Genomic DNA, 26189 nt, shown 5'->3' on the forward strand with positions numbered 1-26189 from the left:
TTTTTATGTGTGCACTCTCCTGTGTTTTCCAATGTTGAGAAATTATATTACTATTTTGCAATCAGGAAAAAAATGTTATTTTTATAAACAAACCAACAAACTATCAAAGCTACTGCTGAGCTCTTCCATGCTCCCAACAGCATCAATGTTGGCAGTAACTCAGAATGTGGTCTTTATATAAACAGCAGTTTGATTAGGAAAGGAGGAGAGGGTGTACTTAGGTTCTCTGAAGGTCCTAATTGACCAAGCCATTGCCAAGGTGTCACCCTTGCTCACTGACTCTAGGGAAGAAAATAAAGGAGCACAAGGCAAAACTTACCTAAAGAAGTATTAACTTCACCCTGGGGGACAGGGGTGGGAGAGGAAGAGAATTTCTCTATCTGATGACAAATCTGTTCCAGAGTCTGTTGTCAAATCTTCAGATGTCAGGTAGAATTTGAACCAGAATTCAATTTGATTAGGGCATGATACAGACAATAAAGACATAACATCATTTAACTGCAGAGATTTCAACCTCTTTTGTAGCTACCATAACATCTAGGGCATGCTTTATACATATGGTGCTTTATACCGGATTTATTTTACTTTTTTCGAATTCTACCATTTTCCCTCACATATCAATCCTCAGACTAGAACTGTTTACCAAATCATAGTTAAGTGGGCAAGGTCATTAAAGCAGCTATTAGATGCCATGGGAGACTCAAAAGCACATGCATTTGTTTGCAACTTTTTCTAAATGATGGAGGAATCAAGGACAGTTAAACTAACAGGGAATATAATATATAGTGTCACAACAGTATTTGTTTATTTTCTTACAGCTTAAGGCTGACAGAACCTACAGAAAAAAACGGCACACTGCCAACCTCTTTTGGCATTTAAAGGATGCTTTATTTAGTTTGGATTATCACCCAGATTTAGAGCTAGTTGGCTTTAGAAAACTGTACAGCAAAACCTCCATCTACAGTTCCCCCTACAGTTCATGAAGTTCTACATACAAGTAAACACAGATTAAGACCTATTTAATCTTTCTAATCAGTTATATACAATTTATATATTTAATTATGTTTTTATCACACAGGTAAACTTTAATTCTGTGAATAACTTATCACATTAAGCTAAAACAGTAAGCTAAGTATGCCAGTTATCATTGTACTTAGACAATGAATTGCATGACATAAAGCTGGTACATTCAAAAAGAAAGAGAGAGCTTCTGAAGTAGCTGTGCAGGTCAGAGAGAGAAATTCAAACATACAGAGTGGGATAATGCTGACCTAACTGCACTAATTTTGTCATAGACACTTTAGTTGATATTTAGGGTATAATATGACAATCAGTTCTCCCTAACTGCAGGAAAGCAAAAAAGAACAACAACAAAAAAAAAATTGCCTCTGACTCGTGTGGTTGCAGCCTACTTTTTTCCTTAGAAAAGGACACTATATGTAGCTGTGTGAAAGCATAAATCCAATCTGTTAACTAATTAAATAAACCAGTGCTCAACAAAGCATGGGACTTCATAAGAGCCTTTGTTTTCTTGTGACAAAAAGGTCAAAATCTACCTTTTTTTTTTTTTTCTTTAAGAGATGGTGGCTTCCTATGTTGCCCAGGCTGGACTCAAACTCCTGCGCTCAAGGAATCCACTCATCTGAGCCTCCCGAGTAGTTAGGAATACAGACACAAGCCACCATGCCTAGCTGGAAGTGAGACTTTATCTGCACTGCTGGAATAGTAAAAGCAAAGCAGGGGTCAGCTGCTTTCGGTAAATTCTAGCGCATAGGTCCCAGTCAAGTTCCAGGAAGCCCTCTAGAATGAAAAGATTTTGATATTAGTACCAGTGTTTAATTCATGTCATGGCCTGACTTAAGTATAGGTCGTTAAGTGTAAGGCCAAGGCAGGGGCTTGAGTGGTTTGGAGTTCATGACTGTTCCACTTGGAATTTATCCTGGTGTATAAGTATGAATCTATCAATATTTTTTTCAGGTGGCTTCCCAGGTCTCCCAACACTTTTACTGAAAAGACACTGTTTAATTCTTTATATCAATATAGAAACATAAAGTCAAATATATTTGTTTAGTAGAGTTGAAGAGAGCCTAGAAACACATTCAGCGACAGGGAAATTTAGTATCAGATGAAGATGGCATTTCAAATCAGAGTTGAATGGATTTTTCAAATTTGCTGAGGTATAACTGAAGTGTACTAAACTGCACATATTTAAAACATATAATTTGATACATTTTGATTCACAAAACCATCACCACTATCAACATGATGAATATATACATCACTCCCAAAAGTTTCCCTGTAGTCTTTTGTAGTCCTTTCTTTCTTCGTGGCCTTCTTCATCCACCCACCCCATCTCAGTAACCAATGATCTGCTTTCTGTCACCACAAATTAGTGAGCATTGTCTAGAAGTTTATATAAATTGAATAATAAAGATTTTACTCTTTAGCTTCTTTCATTCAGAATATTTTAAGACTTGCTCATGTAGCTGCATGTATCAATATTTCATATTGCTGAGTAATATTCCACTGCCTGAATATATCACAATGTACTTTTCCATTCCATGTTGTTCCAGTGTCCATTGGATTACTTCCAGTTTTTGGTTACTCCAAGTAAAGCTGTTTGAACATGTACAATTATTTGAATAGACATAAAGCATGGCAATGTTAATTTCAATGAAGAATTCAAACCAAAATGTATTAACTACAATAAGAGAGAGCTTTATATTGCTGTCTACCAAAAAGATACAGGTCAAAAACTTTTATATAAGTCTTTACAACAACTTTCCATTGTTGTAAAAGATCTATCCTGAACAAAACCCCAGGCCCAGATAATTTCAAAGTTCTGCCAGACTTTAAAGAAATGATCATGTCCACAGCTTTCAAACAGTTCCAAAACATAGAGAAAAAATAGTAAGCTTCTAAATTAACTTTGTGAGGCTAGCACAGCCCTGATGCAAAAACCTGACAAAGTGGCAACCTCTCTCCCCCATTAAAAAAAAAAATCTATGCACCAAAACTTGCATAATAAAAGGTAGGAAGGATCTGTAGACCAATCTCCCTCATGAATACTAATGAAAAATCTAAGTAAAATATTAGTAAATTGAATAGGGCATAGGTTTTATTTCAGTAAAAACAAAAAGTGATATGCAGAAATCCACTGATGTCATTCATTAAAGGGTTAAGAGATTATTTTTAAAAGATTTTTTCCAAAACCATCTTTCATCCCTGATTTAAATAAATAAACCTCTTTGTGAACTAAGAATAAAAGGATATCTCTTCAACCTCATGATAAACAGGTTAGCTGAGACTTTGTTTCTTTGTATTGTTCAAAGACTTTTACAATGATTATTACCAAAGAATAAATTCATTTTCACGGTAAACTTTAAAAGAAAGAAAATTATGGTGGGCAGAATTTGAAGGTACATTGACAGCTGGTGAAGGTGGCACTGGGATATTCAAAATGGAAATGAAAGAATTAGCATATCATCATACTAAAATTGTTCGTAATTAACATAAAGCAATTCATGTATAAAAGTTCATCAATCTTCACATGATATTTCTATTAAGGACAAATAAATTCCAAGTACTGATCAGAAAAATAGTGAAGCTGAGACAGAAAATGAAATTCCATCAGTGTATCTTCTATTTCTTCCCAAAATCTAATAATACAGTCCTGCTATTCTACCTCACTTGTGCCAAACTTTTCCTGAACTGTATAACAATGGACTATTACCAAAGTTTGTGGCTAGGGTTCTGCCATCAACAGTTCTCTACTGGATCTCCACTAGATGGTAGGAAGTAAGGGAGCATTACAGACTAACAAGGAAGGAGCCAGTAGTCAGGGTTTTGTTTTGCTTTTTTACAGGAAAGCTATATTGTTGGATCTTTAGCCATAGACTATGTACTACCCAGCCTTAGAAATTATTTAAGGGGAGAAATTACTAGTTTAATAACCCAATAAACCCATCTATAAATATTCACTTTTAAAATTCCTTCCTACTAAGTTCATCTGGAAGAAACTCACTTTTTTTTTCTTTTTAATCTGTGATATTATCCAAATTCTTGCAGTTATTTGAAAGTGCTCAAATTTATGGCAATAATTTAGAATGGTTTCCATTAAAAAATGAAGTTTTACAGATCCATCTGACATTTGGAGAATGGCAAAATGCAGGACACTTAATATTTATATTTTCTAGACCAAAATTTTAAGTTATAAAGTAAACCAACGATTAAAAAATGGTAGTATGCATTAACACTATGGAATAATGAAATAATCTAGGTAGGATTTTCAAAAAATTACTAATGTACTAAAATTTACTCACGCTGATCAATGGTGACAAATTATGGTTTATCCAAAGAACAGAATTTCATGCAGCCATTAAAAAATCATGTTATAGGTGAACACTTGATTCTGTAATTAGTTACTAAAGAATACTTAGTATGTTCGGGATCTATTACGTTAAAAAAATTGTAAAATAGTTAGGTTTCAAATATATATACCATTCATCTCTTCATATGACATGCATGTATGGATATTTCTATCAACAAAAACAATAGCAAGAATCACCAAAATGTTAACAATCTCTGAGAGATAAGATTATAGCTATTTTCTTTTGGAGAATTTTTCTATCTTTTCCCATCATAAACATGGATTTTTTTCACTCATGACAAAATATTACTGAAGATTTCTATAATTTCTTTTTTGAGACAGGGTCTCTCACCTTTGCCCATGCTAGAGTTCAGTGGCACAGTTGTAGCTCACTGCAATCTCAAACTTCTGAGCTCAAGTGATCCTCCCACCTCAGCCTCTCAATAGCTAGGAGTAGAGGTGTGCACCACTATGGCTGGCCTTTTTTTGTTTTGTCTTGTTTTTCATTACCCAGGCTGGTCTTGAACTCCTGGGCTCAAGCAATCCTCCCACCTCGGCCTCCCAAATTGCTGGAATTACAGGAGTGAGCTGGGATTATGTGCCTGGCCAATATTTCTATAATTCTATTTTTTAAAAAAAGAATTGACTCTCCCTTGATCAGACTCGAACCTTAAAGTGTGACACGTTAATTTTGCCTGACAGGCATTATCTGTTTGTTTCTCCAAAGTTTTCCTTCCCCCATCACCTGCTGCCCAATGATCAAGTGCTGTACTGTACTTCAGTGCAACCCACATTCTCTCTGGTCACTTGCAACTATCGTTGCAATACCATTTCTCATCAGCCCAGCTACAATCCTATGATCTGCTGATGTCAATAAACTATTATCTCTTCTACCCACCTCCTTCAAGTTCCTTATGAGCTTGTTAGATTCCAAAGCAATACCTCAGAAAATACTCGCATACAATTCAGAAGACCTAAGAAATCAATACTTTGTTTTAAGCCATAACAGTAAAATTTATTTCCAATAATACTACTGTACCCATACAATAGACTATTACTTGACAATAAAAAAGAAATACTAATATGTGCTACATGGATGAACCTTGAAAATATGCTAAGTAAAAGAAGCCAGTGAGGAGGTTCCAAGATGGCCGAATAGGAACACCTCCGGTCTACAGTTCCCAGCGTGAGCGACACAGAAGACGGGTGATTTCTGCATTTCCAACTGAGGTACCAGGTTCCTCTCACTCGGGATTGTTGGACAGCGGCTGCAGGACAGTGAGTGCAGCCCACGGACCACGAGCTGAAGCAGGGTGAGACATTGTCTCACCCAGGAAGCACAAAGGTTTGGGGAATTCCCTTTCCTAGCCAAGGGAAGCCATGGCAGATGGCAACTGGAAAATTGGGTCACTCCCACCCTAATATGGTGCTTTTCCAACAGTCTTAGCAAACGGCACACCAGGAGATTACATCCTGCACCTGGCTCAGAGGGTCCCACGCCTACGGAGCCTTGTTCACTGCTAGCACAGCAGTCTGAGATCAAACTGCAAGGTGGCAGCGAGGCTGGGGAAGGGGCACCTGCCACTGCTGGGGCTTAAGTAAGTAAACAAAGCGGCCCAGAAGTTCAAACTGAGTGGAGCCCACCACAGCTTAAGGAGGCCTGCCTGCCTCTGTAGACTCCACCTCCGGGGGCAAGGCATAGCTGAACAAAAGGCAGCAGAAACTTCTGCAGACTTAAATGTCCCTGTCTGACAGCTTTGAAGACAGTAGTAGTTCTCCCAGCACAGAGTTTGAGATCTGAGAATGGACAGACTCCCTCCTCAAATGGGTCCCTGATCCCAGAGTAGCCTAACTGGGAGACACCTCCCAGTAGAGGCTGACTAACACCTCATACGGCTGGGTGCCCCTCTGAGATGAACCTTCCAGAGGAACAATCAGGCAGCAATATTTGCCATTCTGCAATACATGAGGTTCTGGAGCCTCTGCTGGTGATACCCAGGCAAACAGGGTCTGGAGTAGACCTCCAGCAAACTCCAACAGAACTGCAGCTGAGGGTTCTGACTCTTAAAAGAAAAACTAACAAACAGAAAGGACATCCACACCAAAACCCCATCTGTACGTCACCATCATCAAAGACCAAAGGTAGATAAAACCACAAAGACGGTGAGAAACCAGAGGAGAAAAGCTGAAAATTCTGAAAATCAGAGCGCCTTCTTCTTTGCCAAATGATTACAGCTCCTCGCCAGCAACGGAACAAAGTTGGACAGAGAATGACTTTGACGAGTTGAGAGAAGAAGGCTTCAGACATTCGGTAACAACAAACTTCTCCGAGTTAAAGGAGGATGTTCGAACCCATCGCAAAGAAGCTAAAAACCTTGAAAAGAGATTGGACAAATGGCTAACTAGAATAAACAGCGTAGAAAAGAGCTTAAATGATGCGTAGAAAAGAGCTGAAAACTATGGCACGAGAGCTACATGATGCACGCACAAGCTTCAGTAGCCAATTCAAGCAACTGGAAGAAAGGGTATCAGGTATTGAAGATCAAATGAATGAAATGAAGCAAGAAGAGAAATTTAGAGAAAAAAGAGTAAAAACAAATGAACAAAGCCTCCAAGAAATATAGGACTATGTGAAAATACCAAATCTACATCTGACTGGCATACTTGAAAGTGATGAGGAGAATGGAACCAAGTTGGAAAACACTCTGCAGGATATTATCCATGAGAACTTCTCCAACCTAGCAAGGCAGGCAGACATTCAAATTCAGGAAATACAGAGAAAGCCACAAAGATACTCCTCGAGAAGAGCAACTCCAAGACATATAATTGTCAGATTCACTGAAGTTCAAATGAAGGAAAAAATGTTAACGGCAGCCAGAGAGAAAAGTCGAGTTACCCACAAAGGGAAGCCCATCAGACGAACAGCGGATCTCTCGGCAGAAACTCTACAAGCCAGAAAAGAGTGGGGGCCAATATCCAACATTCTTAAAGAAAAGAATTTTCAACCCAGAATTTCATATCCAGCCAAACTAAACTTCATAAGTGAAGGAGAAATAAAATCCTTTGCAGACAAGCCAATGCTGACAGATTTTGTCACCACCAGGCCTGCCTTACAAGAGTTCCTGGAGGAAGCACTAAACATGGAAAGGAACAACCAGTACTAGCCACTGCAAAAACATGCCAAATTGTAAAGACCATCAATGCTAGGAAGAAACTACATCAACTAACGAGCAAGATAACCAGCTAACCTCATAATGACAGGATCAAATTCACATATAACAATATTAACCTTAAATGTAAATGGGCTAAATGCTCCAATTAAAAGACAGACTGGCAAACTGGATAAAGAGTCAAGACCCAATACAGTGTGCTGTATTCAGGAGACCCATCTCACGTGCAGAGACATACATACGCTCAAAATAAAGGGATGGAGGAAGATCTACCAAGCAAATAGAAAACAAAAAAAAGCAAAAGTTGCAATCCTAGTCTATGATAAAACAGACTTTAAACCAACAAAGATGAGAAGAGATAAAGAAGGCCATTATATAATGGTAAAGGGATCCATTCAACAAGGATAGTTAGATAGAGCTAACTATCCTAAATATATATGCACCCAATATAGGCGCATCCAGATTCATAAAGCAAGTCCTTCAAGACCTACAAAGAGACTTAGACTCCCATACAATAATAATGGGAGACTTTAACACCCCACTGTCAACAGGAGACAGATCAATGAGACAGAAAGTTAACAAGGATATCCAGGAATTGAACTCAGCTCTGCACCAAGCAGACCTAATAGACATTTACACAATTCTCCACCCCAAATCAACAGAATATACATTCTTCTCAGCACCACATCACACTTATTCCAAAACTGACCACATAGTTGGAAGTAAAAGACTCCTCAGCAAATGTAAAAGAATAGAAATTATAACAAACTGCCTCTCAGACCACAGTGCAATCAAACTGAACTCAGGATTAAGAAACTCATGCAAACTGCTCAACCACGGAAACTGAACAACAACCTTGCTCCTGAATGACTACTGGGTACAAAACGAAATGAAGGCAGAAATAAAGATGCTCTTTGAAACCAATGAGAACAAAGACACAACATACCAGAATCTCTGGGACACATTTAAAGCAGTGTGTAGAGGGAAATTTATAGCACTAAATGCCCACAAGAGAAAGCAGGAAAGATCTAAAATTGACACCCTAACATCACAATTAAAAGAACTAGAGAAGCAAGAGCAAACACATCCAAAAGCTAGCAGAAGGCAAGAAATAACTAAGATCAGAGCAGAACTGAAGGAGATAGAGATATAACCTTTCAAAAAATCAATGAATCCAGGAGCTGTTTTTTTGAAAAGATCAATAAAATTGATAGACCGCTATCAAGACTAATAAAGAGAGAAGAATCAAATAGACACAATAAAAAATCATAAAGGGGATATCACCACTGATCCCACAGAGATACAAACTACCATCAGAGAATATTATAAACACCTCTACACAAATAAACTAGATAATCTAGAAGAAATGGAAAAATCCTTGGACACACACAACCTCCCAAGATTAAACCAGGAAGAAGCTGAATCCCTGAATAGACGAATAACAGGCTCTGAAATTAAGGCAATAATAAAGAGCCTACCAACCAAAAAAAGTCCAGGACCAGACGGATTCACAGCCGAATTCTACCAGAGGTACAAAGAGAAGCTGACACCATTCCTTCTGAAACTATTCCAATCAACAGAAAAAGAGGCAATCCACCCTAACTCATTTTATGAGGCCAGCATTATCCCGATACCAAAGCCTGGCAGAGACACAATAAAAAGAGAATTTTAGACCAATATTCCTGATGAACATCAATGCAAAAATCCTCAATACAAAAATACTGGCAAATCGAATCCAGCAGCACATTAAAAGCTTATCCACCATGATCAAGGGGCTTCATCCCTGGGATGCAAGGTACAACATATGCAAATCAATAAACTTAATCCATCATATAAACAGAACCAAAGACAAAAACAACATGATTATTTCAACAGATGCAGAAAAGGCCTTTGATAAAAGTCAACAGCCCTTCATGCTAAAAACACTCAATAAATTAGGTATTGATGTGACGATCTCAAAATAATAAGAGGTATTTATGACAAACCCACAGCCACATTATCATAATGAATGGGCAAAACTGGAAGAATTCCCTTTGAAAACTCAAGATTAAAGACAGGGATGCCCTCTCTCACCACTCCTATTTAACATAGTGTTGGAAGTTCTGGCAAGGGCAATCAGGTAGGAGAAAGAAATAAAGGGTATTCAATTAGGAAAAGAGGAAGTCAAATTGTCCCTGTTTGTGACATGATTGTATATCTAGAAAACCCTACCTGCCTCAGCCCAAAATCTCCTTAAGCTGATAAGCAACTTCAGCAAAGTCTCGATACAAAAATCAAGGTAAAAATCACAAGCATTCCTATACACCAATAACAGGCAAACAGAGAGCCAAATCATGAGTGAACTCCCATTCACAATTGATTCAAAGAAAATAAAATACCTAGGAATCCAACTTACAAGGGATGTGAAGGACCTCTTCAAGGAGAACTACAAACCACTGCTCAACGAGATAAAAGAGGACACAAAAGGAAAAACATTCCATGCTCATGGATAGGAAGAATTAATATCATGAAAATGGCCATACTGCCCAAGGTAATTTATAGATTCCATGCTACTCTCATCAAGCTACCAATGACTTTCTTCACAGAATTGGAAAAAACTACTTTAAACTTCATATGGAACCAACAAAGAGCCCACATTGCCAAGACAATCCTAAGCAAAAAGAACAAAGCTGCAGGCATCATGCTACCTTACTTCAAACTATACTACAAGGCTATAGTAACCAAAACAGCATGGTACTAGTACCAAAACAGAGATGTAGACCAATGGAACAGAACAGAGCCCTCAGAAATAATACCACGCATCTACAAACATCTGATCTTTGACAAACCTGACAAAAAAAAGAAATGAGGAAAGGATTCCCTATTTAATAAATGGTGCTGGGAAAACTGGCTAGCCATATGTAGAAAGCTGAATCTGTATCCCTTCTTTACACCTTATACAAAAATTAATTCAAGATGGATTAAAGACTTCCCTCGAAGAAAATCTAAGCAATACCATTCAGGACATAGGCATGGGCAAGGACTTCATGTCTAAAACACCAAAAGCAACGGCAACAAAAGCCAAAATTGACAAATGGGATCTAATTAAAGAGTTTCTGCACAGCAAAAGAAACTATCATCAGAGTCAACAGGCAACCTACAGAATGAGAGAAAATTTTTGCCATCTACCCATCTGACAAAGGGCTAATATCCAAAATCTACAAAGAACTTAAACAAATTTACAAGAAAAAAAAACCCATCAAAAAGTGGGCAAACTATATGAAGAGACACTTCTCAAAAGACATTTATGCAGCCAACAGATACATGAAAAAATGCTCATCATCACTGGCCATCAGAGAAACGCAAATCAAAACCACAATGAGATACTATCTCACACCAGTTAGAATGGCGATCTTTGAAAAGTCAGGAAACAACAGGTGCTGGAGAGGATGTGGAGAAATAGGAACACTTTTACACTGTTGGTGGGACTGTAAACTAGTTCAACTATTGTGGAAGACAGTTCAAGGATCTAGAACTAGAAATACCATTTGACCCAGCCATCCCATTACTGGGTATATACCCAAAGGATTATAAATCATGCTGCTATAAAGACACATGCACACATAAGTTTACTGAGGTACTATTCCCAGTAGCAAAAACCTGGAACCAACCCAAATGTCCATCGATAGACTGGATTAAGAAAATGTGGCACAGATATACCATGGAATACTACACAGCCATAAAAAAGGATGAGTTCATGTCCTTTGAAGGGACATGGATGAAGCTGGAAACCATCATTCTGAGCAAACTATCGCAAGGACAGAAAACCAAACACTGCATGTTCTCACTCATAGGTGGGAATTGAACAATGAGAACACTTGGACACAGGGTGGGGAACATCACACACCGGGGCCTGTCGTGGGGTGGGAGGGGGGGGAGGGATAGCATTCAGAGAAATACCTAATGTAAATGACGAGTTAATGGGTGCAGGACACCAACATGACACATATATACATATGTAACAAACCGGCACATTGTGCACATGTATCCTAGAACTTAAAGTATAATAATAGAAAAAAAAGAAAATGGGATAATAAAAAAAAAAGAAGCAGCCAGTCACAAAAGACCATACTGTATGATTCCAATTATATGAAATGTTCAGAATAAACAAATTTATAGAGACAGAAAACAGATTCGTTTTTGCTTAGAGCTGGGGGAACAAATGGAGGGAAACAATGGGGACTTACTAACAGGTACAAGGTTTCTGTTAGGATTGCAAACATATTCTAAAATTAGATTGTGGTGATGGTTGTTGCTATGGTTTGACTCTCTGTTCCCTCCAAAACTCATGTTAAAATTTAATCCCCAATGTGACAGTATTGAGAGGTGGGGCCTTTAAGAGGTGATTGGATCATAAGGGCTATGTCATCAGAAATTGATTAATCTATTCATTAATTAATGTATTAATGAATTAATGGCTTATCACAGGAGTGGACTGGTGGCTTTATAAGAAGAGAAAAAGAGACCTAAGCACATTAGCACTCGCCATGTGATAAGCTGTGCCACCTCAGGACTCTTCAGAGTCCCCACCAGCAAGAAGGCTCTCACCAGATATGGCCCCTCAACCTAGGATTTCTCAGTTTCCATAACTTTAAGAAATTCATTTTTTTTATAGATTTTCCAATAAATTATAAATGTATTATAAGCAATGGAAAATAAAGTTGCAAAACTCTCTCTGTATATATATAAATTGAACTGTGTCAGACTTTAAGTAGGTAAATTGAGTATGTGATTTATAAATAAAGCTGCTTTTTAAAATACTATCTTTTTATTATAGGGATCACTGATTGCATCATTACTATGTGCAAGAATATGCACTTAGAGGTGCATTTTCATTTGATTCCTACCAACTCTGGAAGGTCAATTTCTAGTGTTACAGATGAGAAAAACAGGTTCAGTAAATTTAAAACATTAACACAAGTTATTCAGGAATGGTGCCCAGATACATCACTCTAAAGCTCTTGCTTTCTAAACTGTGCCATGCTTGCCATCAAATAAACAAAGATAATTATAATAAGAGTATTGTTGAATATATAAATGGCCTTAGAAAAGCAGACATATTGTTTTTATCAATAGTAGGAATAAGGTTTTTTAAGGCATCACTGATAGCACGTGAGGTTTAAAAGGTTGAGCGCCATTATGTTAATTCAAAAACGACATCTAGAAAACAAATGCCTCTGGAAAATAATTAAAAGTCATATAATTAAAAGTCATATAATTTGTCCCATATCTTTCAGTTTATGTCAGAGCTAGATTGTATCTTGAAAATACCGACATTATCTGATTTGTCATTTTTTAAGTCAATGCCTCTGAAAATTACTCAATATTAGCTGAAATGCCAAAAAAATGCACAGAAATGATTACCATTTCCTTAAACTATATTAGGCAAAAATATTCCTTTATTTAGATTATTCACATTTAGTTTTTTTATGCACATTTAAGACTTTATAAACACTAATATTAGCAATTCCAGAAGGGTAGGTAGATTTTTTAAATATAATTACTCTTATAAAAGGAAGAAACAGACTTAACACTAAAGGACTGTATTTTGTGACTTCACCTATAATGCAACTAATCATCTACTTAGTTGCTATGTTAATCTATTCGCTTCTGCAGCAAATTATCACTAACTCAGTGGTTTAAAAGAACACAAATTTACCATATTATGGTTCTGTGGGTCAGAAGTTTGACATTGATCCCACTGAGCTAAAAAGGTGCCAGCAAGGCTGCATTCTTTCTGGGGACTCTAAGGGAGAATCTGTTTCCTTGCCTCTTCCATTTTTTTTTTTTACAGGCCCCCTTCATTCCTTGGCTCAAGGTGTCTTCCTCTTTCAAAGCCCCCTTTTACCTTCCTTCAAAAGTAGTCATCTTTCTTATATACGATCACTCTGACCTCCTCTTTTGCCTCCCTCTTCAACTTTTAAAGACCCCTATGATTATATTGGGCCCTCCCAAGTAATTCAGGATAATCTCCCCATCTTAAGGCCCTTAATAACATTTTAACTTAATCACTTCTGCAAAATTCTTTTGCAATGTGGCATAACATATTTACATTTCCTGAGAATTAAAAACACTGGCATCCTTAGGCCAATCTGCTTAACTTTTTCAATTTAGCTTCGTATCTTTTTTTACTCCAAGATAGAAGACTGATGTTTAAAGTACTCAAGTTATAGCCAGCATTTACCAATTCTCTGATTCGACTTTTTAAAGTACTTATGCTTGAATCCAGAACCCGAGGATTTTCAATTATTTGTGAAATACTAACGTTTTCTTCTAAGAGGCAGTCTATTTTATCATTAAACTTCTTCTCTGCCAAGAAGATCACATCTGGATAGCTTAAGACAAACTTCTGTACCTCTTCTTCAGTACATTCAAGAGAAAACAGCTTCTTTTTGATATTTGTGTAGCTTCTTCTGGCATAGTCATTGGAAAGATCTAGGATTTCAGCTCCTGGACCACATATCAGAACCAGCAGTTCCTCACTGTTCAAGTTGAAAGTTGACTGTAAGAATTCAATGTTAGCTTTTACCCGCTTGGTGCTCTGAATTAAGATAAAAGGGTTTTTTAAAATTATCTTCCTGACAAAATCTGTGGGATCATTGTGACCCAATGACAAACAGGTTGCCTGCAAAAAATCAACCATATGTTTATTCAGTTCAAGACTATTGGAGAAGGTACGAGGGGCATTGGTCAACAATCGACAAAGGCATTTATGGGTCAATCCAACTGAGTAGAGGAACTTTATATTATTCTCTAAGTTTAAGTTGTTATTGGACCGAAAAAAGGATTCAGGAGAACGTTCCAAAATATTTACAATTTCAAGGTCTGATGTCACAATATTTCTCCACAGATCCCACCGTTTTGAAAGATCCTCAGGAGTACGTGTTATTGCTCGTGGGTATCTTGATATGATGCTAGCAATCACTTCTTTGCTAGCTCCTTTGGAAAGCAGGAACGTCTTGAGGTCCTGCTCATTGGTAATCATCCTATGAAAAACTCCAGGCTGTCGTTTCCTTGCCATGTCAACATCTACTCCCATAGTAAGTAAGTTGTTCAGTAGGTCCTCATTTTCCGAAGGCTCACTGTCTGCATTATGACACTTCACACCAAAAAGCCTAAATGAAACTGATTTGAAGATGATTTCTGCTGAAAATCGGGTCATCCAACATCTTGAACCAAAGAGAAAGTTACTTCTCATATGCCAGAGGTTTCTTGGTGCCATAACGGTTAGGTAGTTCAAACCTTTTGAAATGCTGTGTAAAACAACACATAAAATATTATACAAATGCATGTGTTAAACAACTAAATGGCCATATTATGATCCTATGAGCATCATGGTCATTTCTATGAGAATATTACCTTCAGTTCCAGCTCTACAGAACTGTGTTAATAATTCAGCCACTGCACTGTCTCTCCCTAGCTCACTGCTTCTGTTATTTGTAGGCATGGGGCTGCTTCCATTGTTAACATAAAGAAAAGCAGGATGGGGCACCATTAGTGACCCAGAATTGTTCTTCCTTTTTTCATGCTCTTTTTGTTTACCCTTGCCTGCCTTGGCTACCTAAAATCAGTTGACCCTCTCCATCTCTGCTTTGTCCTCCGGATTTCCAAACTTTTTTTTTTTTTTTTTTTTTGAGACAGGGTCTCACTCTGTCATCCAGACTGGAGCGCAGCAGCACAATCATGGCTCGCTGCAACCTCATCTCCCTAGGCTCAGGTGATGCTCCCACCTCAGCCTCCCAAGTAGTTGGGACCACAGGAATGCCCCCACACACCCAGCTAATTTTTTATTTTTATTTTTTGTAGACACAGCGTTTCACTATGTCACTCAGGCTGGTCTCAAACTCCTGGGCTCAAGTGATCTGCCTGCCTTGGCCTCCTAAAGTGCTGGGATTACAGGTGTGAGCCACCATGCCATGTCTGGCTTATTGCCTTATATTTCAATTTTCCAGGTCTTTGACCTTGCCCTGCCCATAGATACTAGATTTCTTTGCCTCTGGCCTCCTGGTTTTCAAACTCTAAATCTAGCCCTGAAAACCAACACCTCAGATTAATTTCCTAGAAACAGTAATTAATAATATTGATTGTTAATGAACATATGAGGAAACAGAGGAAATTCTCAACATCTTGAACATCTTTTTCTAGATTCATGCTACCCTTTATATCCATGTTACCATTAAAGCCTTAATTTTTCTTAGCTTATATAGAGCTCTAGTCAACAGCTCTTGATCACAATCATTTGGTTTACCCTACCATTCCCTACATTGTAATCCAATAATTCCAAACCAATTTTCATCTTCAAAATGATCTAGTTGCGGTATTAAATCCACATAGCCCATCACATGTGAAACTGTGCTGAAAGATGGCATGTAAACATTAAAACATTACTTTCACCATTCTCCCCTTCTCCATCACCATATTACCAAGACTAGTTTTGGGCTGTTTGCATGTGTTGCACAACACTTTCAACTTGCAGCTTCTAGCATGTGACTAAAACCTCAATAACTCATTTTTCCTGATCATTTAGAAATGGGGCTCAAAACATACAAGCTTATTTATAATCATAATCATAGGTCCCTACTAAAATGAGCATCTCTATTTATAAGAAATATTTTATGAGAAAAGCAACAGAAAAAGTGTTCTGTTATTCAACCTATCTGATTTGTTTCTAAGCTACTTGTGCCTGAGTCATATAACGTACATACATATTTTTTTAAACTGTACTTTTGCCTTTTTAGAATATATAGCTGTAACAAGTTCATGCTTGATTTCTAATTACTTACAATGGGCTCTTACTTAGAAAAGGCATTCTTTTTTCTCCTTTTCCTAATTAAGCATAAAATAGAAAATAGAGATAGATGATTCCAACCCACTACTAAACTCTTTGGGCTAAAGACACTGCTTTCAAGATCAATTTCAAAGAAAGCCTCTTTGTGTCTGTCCTTTCAATTACTCCAATTTTAACTAGAACTTGATTATGCCTACAGGCAGGGAACATTCCTGTGGCTCACATAATCTACAGATTCTCACAGAATTGGGAAAAGACCCCAAAACTATAGAATCAAGTAATGTGTAAAGCCAAATGCAAGCACTCACAACATAAACATCAAACAACAAAAGCACATTTTAGATTGATCCATACTCTGCTGAACTCACTATTCTTCACTTCTCCATAATACCACATACTACTCTGTAACTACATACTCTTCCAAAAATGCATGAATTTCGAAACTAAAATACAATTATCCTTCTAACTGAAGAATGAAGGCTCTTCCTTGCATAGCTCAACAGCCTGTTCTCTCTTCCAGATGCTCAAGTGACCTCTACTGGAATAATGGGGCAGAATGCATCAGCTGGAAATCAGACCAGTACTTTCTAGAGAGGTCCAAGATGATACAATGGGATGGAGGAAGAAAATAGTAAAACTACAATTTATATTTGTGTTAGCCTTTGAAAATTCTTTCTACGTATGCTTTATAATATAAACAATATGATGGTACTGTAAGACATATAATCAATAAACAAATGTACATATATTGTAGGTATATTTTTATTGACAATGTACACAATCAAAGAAGTGTGGACTACTACTTTAGACAGTGCACTTTCTTGAGACTATTAGCATCATGGTAAACAGGCTGAACAAGCCACAGAATGTTCAACAGAAATTATATTAATAGCAAACTAAAAATAAGTGAAAATGTATGCCAAAATTCCTAACAAAAAGTAACAAATCTATAAATGTTTCTTCTAAATCTATCACAAGTAAATATGATGTCTTGTGTATAACTCATCCTTCATGGAAGTATCTTCCACACAAACTAACATGCCCCAAACTTGAGTATCTTTCCCAGTCCCCAAAGTTGCCCTCTTCTGACTAAAGATATCATTATCACAATCACTATCCTAAGAGTCATTTGTGATAAAAATCCAAAAGTGAGCTTTGCTTTCTTCCTCTTCCTCAACTCCAGTCATCAAATCAAGTAGATTCAACTTCTTTGGCATCTCTCTGAAATCCACCCTCGCTACTCTTTGTAATTCTCATTCTGTTACAAGTCTTCATTCTCTTTTACCCAGCCTGTAACAGCCACCTGATGCGCTTCTCTGACATCAATCACTCAAAACTGCCACCATACTGATATTTGTAAAATGATGTGATTATGTCCCTCATTCTCTGATTAAAGACCTTCTGTAGCTCTCCCCGAAAAAACAAAATCTTCAAAGTGATCTTTTTCTAGCTACCTTTTCAGTTAGTTCTAACAACCTTACCATCTACTTCTAACTACCTTTCCAGCTATCTCTTCTATTCTACCACCTCAATACCTAGCACTACTGCCTCTCAAACCTCTGATCCCAAACATCTTTGCCCATTCCTGTCTCCCTGCCTTTGCTTAAGTTGCTCTTTCTTTTAGAAAGGCCCATCCTCCTGATGCCTATCCATAGGACAAGGTCCCATTCAAATATAATCTTCCCTCAAATCCTTAAAATACTTACAATTGAAGTCAATCATTTGTTTTATGATAACTTATTACTAAGGAATCTAAAACTAAGCTTTCTATTTATAGAAAACAAGAGCTGAAATGGACTTACAACAGGCATCTGAAATTTGGTCTTGATTACAATACTAAAATGCAATAAATTTACTCTAAAAATGACATGTGTGGTCTCAACTAAACCTAGAAACAGTAATTAATAATATCGATTGTTAATGAACATATGAGGAAACAGAGGAAATTCTCAAATATTGTGAATGGGCCAGAACCAGAATTTGGCACCAGCTGCCACAATTTTAAATGTTCATAGCCTTTAACGCAGCATTTCCACTCCCTGGAGATTATCCAAATGGAATAAAAAGGGCCAGGGGCAGCAGCTCACATCTGTAATCTCAGTATTTTTGAAAGCCAAGGTGGAAGGATTGCTTAAACCCAGGAGTTTGAGACCAGCCTGGGCAACAAAGTGAGACCCTTATTCTACAAAAAATCAAACTATTACCCAACTGTAACAGTGCACACCTATAGTCCCAGTTGCTCAGGAGGCTGAGGCAGGAGGACTGCTTGAGCCCAGGAGGTCAAGGCTGCAGTGAGCCATAATCTAGCCACGGCATCCCAGGCTGGATGACAGAATGAGCCCATCCCAAAAAGAAAAAAAAAACAAGAATATGTGTTTGTTATGAAAAATAATGACCAGGCCAAGTACAGTGGTTTCACGCCTATAATCTCACCACTTTGGGAGGCCAGGAGTTTGAGATCAGCCTGGCCAACATAACGAAAACCCATCTCTACTAAAAATACTAAAATTAGCCAGGCATGGTGATACATGCCTCTAATCCCAGCTACTCAAGTGGCTAAGGCTCAAGAACTGCTTAAACCTGGGAGGTGGAAGTTGTAGTGAGCTGAGATTGCACCACTGCACTCCAGCCTGGGTGACAGAGCAAGACTCTGTCTCATAAATAAAGAAAAAGAAAGAAAAAGGAAGACCACCATAACATTATTAGCTACGGCATAGAAGAAGAAACTCAAATGGCCACCAATAGAATGATTAATAAATTGTGGTACATCTAGGCAGTATACTATAAAGGTGCCAAAAATAAAGAGTGATCTACTGCAATAAAAAGATGTCAAAGATACTCTACGTGACAAACTGCCTAACGGTATGGATAATGCCATGTATATTAAAGGCAGTGGGGGGACATTAATATATACAGAGGTGGAATGACAGTTATTTCTGAAAGATTATTGGAGGCTATGTACTACTTCTGAAATACTGGGACTTTAATGAATATGTGCTACTTTGCAGTCGGACAAAAAAGTTTTAAACAAGTAAAAATGGCCTTAGGTGTGAAAAACAATGGGAAATACGTATTATCTTTATCGATTTTTCGGTTTCTAGCACCAAAAAAGTCACACTTCAAAATTCTCCATGATGCTTTACTCTTAGCAACGGATCTCCATTCAAAATACTCATAATATCTAGTAGGGTAAATGAACACCTAAATAGCCTAATACAAGAAAGTCGCCAACTTTCCTCATGTACAAATTTCAGAAATGGCACCTATTCCAAAATTGACTTCAATCTATTTCTCAAATTGACTTTTTAAGTTAACCAAAACCATTATCCCAAGGGCTAATGTTCAAACTTAACAAACACACTGAAAATCTCTATGCTTGTAGTATGATCGGTCTAAAAAAAAGATTTATGTTCCCCTCTGCCCCACAACTGGCCTATTAAACAGGCTGTTAATGGAAATAATCACTGGCCCTAAGATGCCACATTCCAGCTGGTCTTCTTTTGATACAGCAAGCTAAGTTTGGAGATCTTTACATGCATTTCTCACCTTGTTTGTCTTAAGGAAAGGCTCTGCATCCCTCTAGAAAGGCTGGAGAACAGCTGTCCCTAGAAACGACACACATACACAAAAAAGGCAAAATATTTCAGGCCTTCCTAATACAAAATAAGAGTTCGATCCCAGCTAACGTTCTCATTGCATTATGTTCTCGTGAGACGCATTACCTCTTGCAAACAACATCTCTCAGACATACAGAAAAGAAAACGGCAAGTACATGCCTACATATGATGGGAAAAGGTAGCGGAATCACGAATGTTTTGTAAAACCAAAGCTAAGTGCTTCATATACATTGTCTCGCTTTACTCCCCACAACAATTTAGAAGGTAGGCATAAGCCTTAAAATTACAAAATCTGAAACAGCGCCGAGCTCCCATACTAGCCTGCCTTCGCTAGCTGAAGCATTAGGATTCGAACCCAGGTGGGTCTTTCTTAACTCAAAACCAAGGTAATTCCACACCGAAGGCTCTTTCCATCCCTCTTCCTCCCCCAAGGGCAACTCTGCAAGGGGTTGCACTGTACAGCAGTCACCCACACCCACTTCTTAACAAAAAGAAAGGAAAGCACGGCCTCACCAGCTTGCCAATCTCACCCTAAACTGCATCCACCCGCTGTAAACGGCTTTTACTTCCGCCTCTGGGGTCCGGAGCTGCGAGGAGAAGCGGAAGTGGAAAAGACTAACTTCCGGCCTCGGGTCGCGCGCAGAGGTGACGTCGTTGGTCCTGCGCCCCCTCGTGGCGGTACTTCAGCCCTTGGTAGCCCGAAGCTAGGGGTCTGGCAGGGGGCAGCAAGCGACCGCCTTGAGCGCCGGGTATTGAACGCCCAAGACGGGTTTTGGAGGGCGCGGTGGGGCCTGGGACTCCGAGTCGCCTGGGCAGATGGCCGTGGGGGAACTGTAGGGCATTCTATAGGGATCCTATGGTGGCATCCACTGCCGGCCGACGACACGTGGTAGGAAGGTCGCTATTATTTGCATGCCATGTCGCAGTTTTTGATAATGCGATTGCTGCTCCTAATGTGACTAACGCGATGCCGATCAACATCTCGGCGTGTTTTGGTGCAGGAAAAGCGGGTGTGGACTCTCTGTTTAGTCCCAGATTCTCTTTCTTTCATGACTACCGTGGAAATCCTAGAGTGTCACTCCTGGTCTGAATTCAGCATCCGCCTTCAGGCTGGGAATCAATTCTAGTATATACTTCGATTTACTTGCTTGCAGCTCGAATTCAAATATGGTTCTTTTGACATTGTGACGGGTTTGCGCTATTTAAAGAATGAAGGCAACCGAAACCTCATCTCCACAGTGGATGCGTTTTTGCTCCCTCCTGAAGCGTTGCCTTAAACCACGCAGTCCTCAGCCTCACCTGCCTAGTGATGGTGACAATGGAGGAGATAAAGCTTCAATTCAAGGCACTTCTACTGTGGCCATCAAAAGAAAGATAATATTTACGTTAATGAATTAATCGTGTCGTCGAGTTATCCTCAAGAGACAACGGTGATTTGGTCCTTAAAAAAACACAGGATCAACAGGGTTGACCCTGAATTTTACAAGGAGGAAAAATTTCAGGCATTACTAACTCCTCCATGTAAGAGCCTAATGATATAATTTTCTGGCTGGGCGCGATGGCTCAGGCCTGTAATCCCAGCACTTTGGGAGGCCGAGGCAGGAGGATGGCTTAAGGCTAGGAGTTTGAGACCAGCCTGGCCAACATGGTGAAACCCCTGTCTCTACAAAAAATACAATTAGCCAGGCGTGGTCAAAGGTGCCTGTAGTCCCAGCTGCTCGGGAGGCTAAGGTGGGAGAATCACCTGAGCCTGGGAGGTTGAGGCTGCAGTGAGCCGTGATTGTGCCACTACACTCTATCCTGGGTGACACAGTGAGACCGTGTCTCAAAAAAGAAAAAGATTTTTCTTTATGCCGTTTCTTTTTTCCTTTTTTTTTTTTTTTTTTTTTTTTAAGACGGAGTCTCACTCTGTTGCCAGGCTGGAGTGCAATGTGCGATCTCGGCTCACTACAACCTTTGCCTCCCGGGTTCAAGCAATTCCCCTGCCTCAGCCTCCCGAGTAGCTGGAACTACAGGCGCCTGCCACCATGCCCCGCAATTTTTGTTTGTTTGTTTTTGTTTTTGTTTTTGTTTTTGTTTGTATTTTAGTAGAGATGGGGTTTCACTATGTTGGCCAGGATGGTCTCCATCTCCTGACCTCGTGATCCACCCACCTTGGCCTCCCAAAGTGTTGGGATTACAGGCGTGAGCCAACGTGCCCGGCCTCTTCATCCCATTTCTATGCCAATGAACCAATTATGTTTTACCGTCAATCTTCCCCTTTGACTACTCCTAGCTGGGTGGTTGTTGTCACTTTGTTTTTAATTAACTCTCTGTTTTGTTGGTTTAGAAGGATAAAGATTTATCTTTGGGAATTTAAAATACTAATAATCAGTCTATCTATTAAGTGAAACTACTTACTGCAATTCATCCAGGTAAAAATTAGTCCTGAAAAATTGGAAATGGCTGTTAAAATGTGAATTTCTAAACTCTATATTCCTTCTTCATGGAAGGAGCTCCTATGTCTGAATTAATATTATTATATATTATGTATATACATACACACAAACTGCTTTACAATCGGCATGTAAAAAAATAAAATTTAGGGATTAAATTAAATAAAATAACCTTTGAGATTATTGAGGCCCAGGCCTCTCATTTTACAAATGGGAACACTGAAACCCCTAGAGTAGGAACTACCAAGAGAATGCATGTCTTATACTTCCTTTACCAGTAAGTCTAAGATTTATACCACATACTTTGTTGTATTGACTTAGCTATCAAGAATTATTTCAGACTTACTTAAGTAACGTCACCCATGTTGGTTTTTAGTGATATTTTGTCGGTAAAGGCAGATTGGTTCTTTTGAAAATAAGTTATATTTCCCCTCAGAAATTTTCCGATTACAAATCTATTTTAAATGTGTATTATAAAATACTGAAAGTATAACAATAGAAGTGTAATAATGGTTGTGTTAGGATGTTGTATAATTAATTAGGTTTCTTTCTTATTGTATTTCTTCAATGATTTTTGAAATGTCATTACCTCCAGTAAGAGAAATGACTATTGCCTCATCATCCTTTATGATGTTTTACAATAGGACCTGTATATACTTTGCCTGTATTTCATTTGTTTATTCAATGAACATTTATTGAGCACCTGCATATTCCAGGCCCTGTTTTCAGGTTAGGGGATATAGTGGGAACCAAGACAAAGCCCCTGCCTTCCTGGACCTTATTTCTAGTGATGGATCTTACTCTCAGCCTGAATGTCTTCTCCTCTACATGCCTCTTCCATCTCCTTCCCCAAGACCATAGCGACCCATGTCCCTACCAAGTTGATGTAATTAAGAAAAATAAAGTGGCTGAGCGTAGTGATTCACACCTGTAATCCCAACACATAGGACTTAGATACTCAGAAGCTGGGCTGAAAGTCAAGTCTGCACACAGAATCTGTGCTCTATTCAGAAGTGCCTCTGCCTTTTACAATTAAGAATGTTTTGACTGTGCCAAATGTGCCTGTTCCTCTGCCCTAGAAGTGTCCTTCTTGCTTCATGCAAATAGATTTCTGGCAAACCACAGCCCCTCAGTTGACCATTCGTTCATGTTTGAATCTCAGCAAGCCCAATTAAGGTCAAAAAGAAAGTTGCCCTTCATTCCTCCCACCCTTACCTTCAGTCGATAAACACCCACAGATTCCTGGATTCAGTAGACAAATGCCTGCCCCACCCCACATCAACTTCACAGACAGACCTGCTAGCTTCCTATGTGACTTACTTGAGGGCCCTCAGAGAAACATCAGGTCTCTATCCAGGACTGCCTTATTCCATTCTCTTGCCTGCAGCTGTTTTGTTTGCATAAAGCATAAAATGTCTCCCAGTTGTTCAAGGCTAATTAAAGAAGTAGATAAAATTACCCAGAGTATCTCAGGTTAACACTTTGTTGGCAAAAAATGAAAAAGATTGCTTAATTTCCCCCCTTTCACAATTGCTTTTTAATAATTTAAGATTTCTAAAGATTTTACTTCAGGCAACTTTATTTCTCTTAAGTGTGCCTAAAGACTTCCTGAGTCAGCTTTCATGTTCCCACACTCATTACCACAAGGGTCTGTGGCAAAGAACTGGATATTTAGCCTAGCAAATTTGCTGATTCCAGACCTGATATGATCGCAATTCCCATAGTAGTTGGATCAGCCCGACAGAGTTGGCCAAAGAAACCCAATAATCATTTGAGATCCCATTTAGCCTCATGAGTTTAAGTACCTTTTGGATTGTTTGATTCTGCTGTACCAAACCTTCAATTAATTACCACGAAGTGATTCTTAATCATTGGTAGAAAAATTAATCTCAACAGAGAGGAGGGGAGCAAACATTCACAAGATGAAATACTATTTTCATTGTCCGAAACTATTTTCCTTTTCTGTTTAAGATGTTTCTTGAAATTCCTCCTTTAGAGATTTATTCCTTGGTATAAACTGTGCTGATTTAAAATTGCAAATGTATTTGAAAGGGAAAGCATATTAAGCCAAAAGTCAGCAAACTTTTCCTATAAAGGACCAAATAGTATTTGAGGCTTTGTGGGTCACATACTGTCTCTGTTGCAAATTCTTTTTTTTCTTTCCATCTTTCACAACCCATTAAAAGTATAAAAACCATTCTTAGCTTGGGGGCTGCTGGGCCACTGGCCATAGTCTGCTAAGACCTGCATTAAAAACTATAGTGAACTACTCACATATAACTGTAACTTCATTTGCTGATTGCTATATTAAAGACATCCAAAAACTAGGAATTTTAAGAGAAAGTACATGGAGAGAAAAATAATATTTGAAAACATTTATGTAATGCTATCTGCCATGCACAATTCTAATCATTTCACCTATATTAACTCATTTTGTTGTATAATGGAAGTAATATTATCTCCATTTTACAAATGGGGAAACTGAGATGGAGACTATGTGACTTCCCCAAGCTCACGCAGGTAGTAAGTAAGGGAGCCAGTATTGCAACCTAAGAAGTCAGGCTCCAGAGTCTATGACTGTATTCACAATGCTATGCTGACACTCAGGGAGACATAATACTTTAATTTACGTTAGAAAATACAAATAAGAGAGGGGCAAAAAAATAGTAATAATTTCACTTGTAATTCCATCACCTAGAAATAACCACTATTTATATTTTATTTATATTATTTTGGTTAATATCCTTCCAGAACATATGAAAGAATATAAACCAGAAGAATATAAATAAAATATATACACTAAGTATTTTAGGCATTGTGGGTGACATATTGTGTAACTGTAACTGAAGCTAAATTACAGTTATATGTGAGTAGCTCATTATACTTTAATGCAGGTCTTATCAGACTGGCCTATATACATATACCCATAGAGTATATTGAATATCTTTATTCAACCCTACGAGGCAGGTATCATAGTTTTGCAGATGAAACTTAGGCTCAGATGAATTAAGTGACTGTGTGTCTTAGTACATTTTTGTGTTGCTATAAAGGATTACCTGAAGCTGAGTAATTTATTAAAAAAAGAGGTTTAATTGGCTCACAGTTCTGCTGGCTGTACAGGAAGCATGGCACTGACATCTTCTCAGCTCCTGGTGAGGGCCTCAGGAAGTTTACAATCATGCTGGAAGGCAAAGGGGGAGCAAGCGTCTCATGTGGCAAGAGGGAACAAGCAGGGGACAGGAGGTGCCACACACTTTTAAACAACAGGGTCTCACAAGAACTTACTCTCTCTTACAAGGACAGCACCAAGAATATGAGGAATCTGCCCCCATGACCCAAACACTTCCCACCAGGCCCTACCTCCAAGACTGGGGATTACATCTCAACATTGGATTTGGAGAGGACAGCCAAACTATATCAAGGCTGTACAAGAAGCTTAGTGCCAGCATTTGCTTCTAGGGAGAGCCTCAGGCTGCTTCTACTCACAGTAAAAGGCAAAAGGGCATGCAAAGATCATGTGGCAAGAGAGGAAGTGAGGGGTGGGGGATGCCATGCTCTTTTTAACAACCAGCTCTCATGGGAAGTAAGAGTGACAACTCACTCATTACAACATCAAGCCTGTATCTCTCCCATTATGCCCTACCTCCAACATTGAGGATCATATTTCAACATGAGGTTTGGAGGGTCAAACATCCAAGCAATAGCATTATGTCAGGATCATAAAGCTAATGTTTGTGAAACCAGGATCTGAACCCAAGCTACTGCTTCTAG

At 38.5% G+C, this 26189-nt stretch overlaps 1 protein-coding gene across 4 annotated transcripts; it reads right to left on the bottom strand.

Moving 5' to 3' along the window:
• Positions 1-12955: 12955 nt before the first annotated feature.
• On the bottom strand, positions 12956-20600 carry MTERF1 (mitochondrial transcription termination factor 1). 4 transcript variants are annotated; one of them, XM_003896348.5, is made up of 3 exons: positions 20497-20600; positions 19913-19971; positions 12956-14831 (listed from the first exon to the last, which is right to left on the bottom strand). In XM_003896348.5, exons 2-3 carry the CDS (start codon positions 19939-19941, stop codon positions 13661-13663), a joined length of 1200 nt encoding a protein of 399 aa, XP_003896397.1. In that variant the 5' UTR covers positions 19942-19971; positions 20497-20600; the 3' UTR covers positions 12956-13660. The 4 variants fall into 4 exon arrangements, with proteins under 4 accessions (XP_003896397.1, XP_003896396.1, XP_021791779.1 ...); XM_003896347.5 differs by having other exon boundaries at positions 20514-20595; XM_021936087.2 differs by lacking the exon at positions 19913-19971 and having other exon boundaries at positions 20497-20577.
• Between the last annotated feature and the right edge of the window lie 5589 nt (positions 20601-26189).

Source organism: Papio anubis, chromosome 4 (assembly GCF_008728515.1).
Source record: "Papio anubis isolate 15944 chromosome 4, Panubis1.0, whole genome shotgun sequence".
Taxonomy (NCBI): domain Eukaryota; kingdom Metazoa; phylum Chordata; class Mammalia; order Primates; family Cercopithecidae; genus Papio; species Papio anubis.

Coding starts and splice junctions, on each gene's coding strand:
- MTERF1 (XM_003896347.5), bottom strand. Junction 14,832..19,912: donor CTTTCCTTAAGACAAACAAG/GTGAGAAATGCA, acceptor TGTTTTACACAG/CATTTCAAAAGGTTTGAACT.